Source organism: Chinchilla lanigera, unplaced genomic scaffold (genome assembly GCF_000276665.1).
Source record: "Chinchilla lanigera isolate Chin_1 unplaced genomic scaffold, ChiLan1.0 scaffold00042, whole genome shotgun sequence".
Lineage (NCBI taxonomy): Eukaryota > Metazoa > Chordata > Mammalia > Rodentia > Chinchillidae > Chinchilla > Chinchilla lanigera.
In genome coordinates, this window is record NW_004955443.1 from 18520076 (window position 1) to 18527847 (window position 7772).

At 38.1% G+C, this 7772-nt stretch overlaps 1 protein-coding gene across 4 annotated transcripts in view; it reads right to left on the reverse strand.

Annotated features, from left to right (window-relative positions):
- Nucleotides 1-2091: 2091 nt before the first annotated feature.
- Nucleotides 2092-7772, reverse strand: part of Tbc1d19 (TBC1 domain family, member 19) — a 123683-nt gene continuing 118002 nt past the window's right edge. For 2 of the 4 annotated variants that reach the window (XM_005392027.2, XM_013518113.1), the window contains 2 exons: nucleotides 3512-3582; nucleotides 2092-2502 (listed from right to left, as the gene is read on the reverse strand). In XM_005392027.2, coding sequence (XP_005392084.1) covers nucleotides 2428-2502; nucleotides 3512-3582 — 146 coding nt within the window. In that variant the 3' untranslated portion in view covers nucleotides 2092-2427. Of the gene's footprint in view, nucleotides 2503-3511; nucleotides 3583-6353; nucleotides 6417-7772 lie in introns of those variants that run through there. The other 2 variants (XM_013518111.1, XM_013518112.1) reach the window with 2 other exon arrangements.

Genomic DNA, 7772 nt, shown 5'->3' on the forward strand with positions numbered 1-7772 from the left:
ATACAGAGAGCACACGCTGAGGCCGAGGTGGTGCTCTGCAGTTAAGACAAAACAGAAATTTCAACTAGCTACACACTATATTAGCCAAATGCTCTGATCGAAAAGATTATCAAAGGAACTTCCAAATATAAGGTCATAAGATATTGCCTTAGTGAGTGACCTGAAACCCACAAGGACCAAACACACTGCCTGGTAGGTTATTTCTCATCAGTGCCAATGGCCTTAGGTGGAGTAACTCTGTATCCCTGGTCACCCAGGGCCTTGTGACGGATCACTGGCAAAGCAGATGTGAAGAGGGTCAGTGGTCGAGAGGAGGTGGCAAGAGGAAGGAAGCCGAGTGAGGTAGCATGGGGAGGTGCAATCAGAGCTGCAGTGGCTAAGGCTGCCTGATTGGTTTGGGGATGAAGACTTAGAATTCCCACCTGGAGCCACGTGTACCAAATGAAAGGATCTGCTCGGTCATGGTCCATTTTTTTAAAATAGACACAGTGTCAACTTTCCAGGAAAGATAATACCATGCTAATGAAGTTAGATACTGTTCATATATTACCTTCTACCACTTCAGCTTAAAATGTCACAAAATTAATTACCAATGATATCTTACATTTGCTTGGTGCTTTGGAGTTTGAAATATCAATTTCATATATATTTTTTCATTTAGCCCTACACAATCCCATAAGGTAAACAGAGCAGGCACAATAATTTCCTATTGTCTGTCTCCCTCACTCTACCCCCAAATTACAGATAGTAGAGATTTAATTAATTGGGGACTTACACCAAGGATCAGACCTCTCCAATCTGGTATAACAGACCACTATGTCACCTCTTTTGAAAAAGCTTCTGAATATTCTTCTAAAGAAGTAAGAGATGGGTACATCTGTACACATTTGACAGTAATAATGTAAAGACATGCTCTTTGTAAAGTTTCTGCCACTTCCAATAGCCATAGGTGAGCGCATGCCCTCTCCATGAGCGCATCTGAACACAGTGGCAAAACACGATTATAAATGTGTTCTCTGCAAAAGCAGTAAGATGCACTTTACTAAGACTCAATCCCGAATAACTTATTATTTAACCCTCAATGAGTCATCACCAATTACCAGATGAATGAGTATTCAATAGATACTTTCAGATTTATAAACTATTCCAAACCTCACCTCACTTGAAGTCTTGTGCTAAATTTCATACTTTTCCTAAAATATACTGTCAAAAACAAAATAATCACAAAACACATTAGGATAAAACAGAAAAACCCTAGTCAATCAATAAGGCTATTTATCTATCGATTTAAAGTCTGTGGAAGTGATCAGCATTTTAAATTTGAATCTAAGATCGAAAGGCAACTGTTTTTGAATTTTCTTAATATACTATTATTCTATGTCATTGAAATAGTAGATCTTTCCAAATATGAAGTGAGGGGCCTTTATTTACAATAAAGACCAAAAGAAGACCAGATGCCTTGCATAATGTCCTCCAGAGTGAATGTCTACTACATACTGTGGTTTCTCTTAGCCTCTCTGCCCTAGTGGTAAATCTTCTTAAACCAAACTTCAGAAACACGGACGTGGTTTTGATTCTCCATGGGCTTCGTCCCTAGGACATCCTCCTTGCATTCGTGCAGAGAAACAGAATCCGGCACTGTGCCTCAGCAGTGCAAGGCCTCCAGCGAGACACAGAAGGCAGTCAAGTACAGTGGGGTCTCCCTATAACTGCCTGCCTTTTGGAAAGCAAAGAATAAAGTCTTATCAGATGGAGATAATTACATTTGACCTTCCCCAGTGGAGACATTTAAGAGAGAAATAAAATGGAGAAGAAACTTGAAAATCCTTCGTGTGTGAAAAGTTACTATGGGTTGGGGATATAGCTCAGCGGCACAGACACGAGGCCGTGAGTTCTATTCCCAGTACCAAAAAAAGTTACTAAAAATACCAAAGTACATGAAATTTATACTTAAAAGCAGTGTAGTTTTCAAGTCTTTTCACACCACACCTCACCTCTGCTTCTGAGTGAAGAGAAATTTATGATAAAAATAACACATTATCTAGTGATAAATTTATAAACTGACATAAAAGAATTGTCCAAGAAGCTACATTAGCTGTTGAAGTTTATTACAGTATCTTCAGATCTTATTGCGTATATTGTTACATGCCTTTCATAAGTTAGGAGATATATATATATATAGTGTACTCATTTTAGCAGAAGTTATGTCTATTGCTTCTCTCTTGAAATCAGCAGCATGCAATGCAATATTTGGTGTGCAGAGTTATTGTTTCAAAAAGTGAAAAACTACTTAGCTTTAACTGAGGAGGGAACATGATCTTTATTGGCTTATATGCAAAGTTTAGTTTTGGTTTTATGCAGAGTTTGCATAGTTCATGATTAGTTTCTAATGAAAACTAGAAGTGTTGTCAGTGACCTTGAAGAAGATCAGGTGACGGTAGCAAACAAAAAAATTTGAAGAAGAGGCATAACTTTTAAAGTAGAAAGATCAGCAAGAACTGCCTGAAACAGAACAAAAACAAAAACAGAAAGAATTATTAATAGCAAAGTCTATGAAAAAAGGTACAAGAGTAACACCAGCAGAACCTTAGTTCTGCACCTACACACACTCTCTGTTCTTCAGATCTGTCTCAAATCTTGAACGCTACAACTTCATTTCTCATTCTTGAAACTCTTCATGTTGTTACAAGCACAAAAAGCCAAAATGTGCAGTAGAAAATAACCTGGACCTTAGTCTTAAGCCTTCTTCAAATATACAAGGTAGCATGAGTTTATAAGAGGTCTAACATTTCAACTTGCTTCTATAAATAAATGTAATTATGAATCCTAGACCTGTTATTCTAGTGTAAGGAGTAACTGACTGCGGGAAATCATTTTGAGATGGAACTAATATTTATTCAGTTGCAAGACACATAAACATCCTCTTCCCTTTAAACAAGGCCTGTAGGCAGCTAATTTTAGCATAGGATTTACATTTGTATGGGAGATAACAAATAGAGTAATATATAGCAAGTACTATTTAGTTGAACCATATTTTGGGTATAAATTATACCACTAAAAATAAACTAGCTTTAAATAATTAACTCACAATTACAAATAACCAAAAAAAAAGCCCTGCTATATCTTTACTCTATCATCCACACATGCACTCTTTAACTTTCTCAATTAGTTTTATTTGTTCTGAGAGTATAACCCGTGGGCAGGAACAATTAGAAAATGTAACTTAAGCTGTAATAGTTTCTATTCAAATTCCTAGGTATCTGGTTTCTCATCATTGTTGTAGTAATTTCCTATAATAACCCTATTTATAACCCCTTCATAAGAAGGCTGTTTTCAAGTGATCAGGGAATTTGAGTACTTCGCATTACTTCGCTTAGAACTTTTAGGTTTTCCCAGAGTTCAGAGATTTGGCTAGCGTGGTGTGCGCCTTGTGCAGCAGACACTAAAGTGAGGGAGCCTGGCAGTCTCTCAGGAACTATTTCCATCCCATCTGAGTGAAACTTATCCTTACTTCAGCTGCAGCCAGTGATGTCACTTCCATCAGGTTCACTGCTCGGAAAGCAAACACGGCAGCTGCCAGGACTGGAAAAGAATGCACACTATTTCAACTGCTGGCCACCTCAAGAGCTGGACACAGTTACTGCTATATCCATGGACCAGGAGGAGAGCTCAGCCCCGGGGTTTCACACAGCTGCAGCCCGAGGTACAGACTCACGAGTGGAGAGTGTCCACTCAACAGAACAGTGCCTGATGGCTAGACAAGCCCAACCCCACTGTTATGGGTAAAAGGAAAATCCAGTAGCCTCATCAAGTCAATTTAAGAGCTGGGTGTGGTGGCACATGCCTGTAATCCCAGTACTCTGGAAGCTGAGGCAGGAGGGTTGCCAAATTCAAGCCCAGCGGGGACAATTTAGTGACTTAGTGAGACCTTGTCTCAAAATAAAAAAAATATTTTAAAAAGGGCTGAGGCTGTAGCTCAGTGTGAAGGCATTGGGTTCAACTCTAGCAATGCCAAAACAACAATAAAAAAGTCATTTTAATAAATTGTTTCTTTCATACCTACAACTAAAATTATAATAGTTTAAAAATGGAATGAAGCCATGTCTTATAAATTAAGGTTCATTTTTATATTTTACAGAGAATATAAAAAATCCAATAAAAACAATACAGAATCTCAAAACAAGATGATAGGAAATTAACAACGGTTATTATATTGCTTATTGTTGTTTTCAAAGTAGTTGCTCAGATTACCAGACATAGGCATGTAAAATTGATCAAACAATATAAGCACTAACTGTTCCTTTCAATAAACTAATAGAAGTTTGTAGTACAATTATCTTAGCTATCTTGTATATATATATATATATATATTTTCCCCTTCTTTCTTTTCTTCTTTCCCCCATTACAGTTGGTCTTTCATTTTGAGCAGTTACTTTCCCTTTCACAATATCTATTGTATCTTTTGGATCTTATTTTCTCTTTCAGTTTCTTACACTAGGGAGACAATATGATGTTTACATATGGGAGTCTGATTTATTTCACTTATGTGTATGGTCTTAATGGTCTGTATGGTGTTTAGTTGCATCCAGGTGTTTCTTACTAGTGCAATAGAGACCAATTTTTTTAAGTATATGAGGGTGTAGTTCCATATGTACAAAGGAGGTGTGATAACATAAGCATGATGATAAAACCTTCTCTTAAAAATGTTTTATAATATTTGATCATATTTTATTTTTATATACTCAGTTCTGACTTTCTTGGTGTCACAAATGGACACATGTAGGGAGGGTTGCTATGGCACTGATCCTGGCATTTACATTAATGTTGGCTACTAGAAAAAGAAGTTGAAAAAAGATTATAGGACAATTTCAAGTGCAACAATATACTCCAAGTAGAAAACACTGGGATTGTTGCCATTAAACATATGTGAAGGAAAAAAAGTTATGCTAACGTGCAGTATTTATTGCTATATAGACTAACATAAAACTCTGTGTGAGCGGGTGAATACAGACAACAGAGGCTTGTGCTAGAAGCAGGGGAGCCTGATAAGGACAGGGGACTGTCAGAAGATAAATCTCAATGTCCTCCTTTTGTTTCACTGGTGACAGTATAATCCCTACCCATCAAATCACTGTAATTTAGGAAACGGTCATAAATACTAAAACTATTTGGAAGACTAGTTCTAAGGTATATTGTGTTACTAACTCAAATATGCATTTCTTAAGATACATTTTTTACTCTGGGAATAATAATAGCAGTTAATTCTGGCATAAGCTCTAGGAGTTAAATACTGTTATGGGCCATTTTACTAATGTAGACACTGTAGCGCAGGGAGCCGGGTGGCAGGTTCCGAGTCACACGGTAGAAAATAGCGCCGTGGACATGTAACCTGGCTCTGAAGCCTGCGAGTCTAACCACCAGGTGACCCACCACTGATGCTGGAAGTAAGCAGTAATGACTCAGCCCTGAAGGAAAAGCCCTGTGCTTCTTCTGGAGGATTTGCTCTGCTGCCCCTGAATGGTTTTCCAGGGATGGCATGCAGGATGCCATGTGGCTCGGGTCCTGACAGGGAGTGGTGGTGCCTGGCAGTGGGGCCAGCAGCCAGGCCTGGCCTTTCACCAGACAGGGCAAGGTGCAAGCAGCAACGGGAGGCTCAGCACTGTTTCTAGGAGATGGGAGACTGGGCACAGGCTGGCAAAAAGCATTAGAACCAATTAGAGAAGAAATCCCAGACAGAAAAAGAGAGCACCAGTAAAAGTAAGCCTAAAAATTCAGACCAGCTGGGATTATTCCCAGGTAACAAAGAATACCAGATATCTGGAACAAAGAATTTTCTTTTTAACCAAAAAGAAGAAGAGTATTTTAAAGTTGTAAAGCTCCATATTTACATCAAAGGAAATCATTTCTGTAGGTCAGCAATTTTTTTACAGCTTCCTAATGTGTGAAATCACATTTTGGACAGTGGAGATATCTTAGAAGCTAAAGAATATGATCACTGTGTTTTTTTTGGTGTGTGACTAAGCCGCATTGCTGAAAGCTTGACAAAATGTCCACATTTTCTGCTGCAGCAGGAAAGAGTTTTATACAGTGGGAAATGGTTTTTCCAAAGGTAGATGAAGGCGGGGGGGGGTAGGGTGGAGAGAGCAGGTCACTAATTGACCTTAGCATCCAAAATGCTTATGTGCTCATAACCCTTATTTATCTTGGTGTCACATCACAGAAGTTCCTTTCTGTCTGCTTCATGTTTGCTCTGCCCAGCCCTCTTCAGAGCAGGTTTGTCTGCCAAGGAGAAAAAGATCTACACTTTGGGATGTTTTCAGCTGAAGTCGTGCTTCATATGAAATGTAGAATCTCAGTGTTGGGGTTGGCTCAGTGGTAAAGTGCTTGCGCGGCATGTGGGAGGCTCTGGGTTAGGTCTTCAGCACCATCAAAGAAGAGGAGGAGGAAGAGAGGGAGGAGGAAGAAAAATGAGAAACTCTAATATTTACTTTCGGTATTTTAATCTATTCTCATTACTTTAATTCTAAGCAACTTTATCATGAATATACCTTGGTTTAAACCATTTCTCTAAAGGCTCTCATTAACAAAGCCAGGGATATTTTTAAAATTTTTCTGAACTCTATATAGTAATTCACTTGACCAAAAAAAGGCGGTCTCAAAATACTTATATCTGAAATGCATAAAATAATCAAAACTAATTTTTGGACTTCTACATGAAATTATCTATTCTTGAGGCTTTTGATATGAAGTTCAGGGCAGAGAACCCCCATTTGGGCAGTTCCACTCATAGATGTTCTAGAATTCTCTATGGATTTTTAAAAAGCACTCAGAGAAAGTGGGTAGATGCAATAGTCTGGGTGGCATTTTCTACCTATTCTTCAGCAACTTATTAATATAGTGAGCTCATAGCAAAGTGCCTTATTTAGAGCAAATATAGTATTTTGTGTAATTTGTTTCTTTTTCCTTCAGCTTGCTAAGTGGTGATAAGGCACAGAATGAGAGAACTTAAAGTGGAAGAGGCCTTCCAATATGTTTTCGCATTCAACCTGTCTTTCAAGTCATAAAACTTCTTGATTCTTAAGGTGAAGGTTGAAGAGCTTATTCTACTTTTGGAAAGTTCTAATTATTACAAAGTACTGTCTTATACTATTCCCCCTTCTATAACATTCGTTAATGTTTTTATGAAAGGACACCAAATGCTATTGCAATATTCTTCAAAATTTCTGGCATTACCAGAAGAAGTTAGTCAAAAATCTGGTCACTTGAGAAAGGGTAGCAGCAGACATTGTTCTGCCTGGAAAATAGACTTTGAAGTGGGGTGAGATGAGAGTGGATAAAACATGATAATGACCTTGGTTTTAAAGGAGGGAATTTTAACAAGCCATGCTACCCAGAAATGAAGTGGACGCCCTGCTAAGACAGAGGTTCCCCTACCCTGAAGCATGCAAATAGGAGGCAGAGACTCATCATAAATGTTGGAAAAAGTTGTTCCTGATGCCCTCTAGCAGTCTGTCCCTCCTCCAGTCCCACCTCTCAATATAAGCCCTACCAATTCTATGGCATATATACTTATATGCCATAGGGGGCAGACCACTCTTTCCTAACTCATTATTTGTATAGATTTTAAAAAGTATTGAGAGAGAAGAATCTAGGATTGATAAAAACATCAATCAGTGATAATCTCTGATTAAATCAAGGGTGAAATTTATTTTCATGTAATCTCTGATTAAATCAAGGGTGAAATTTATTTTCATGTAATCTCTGATTAAATC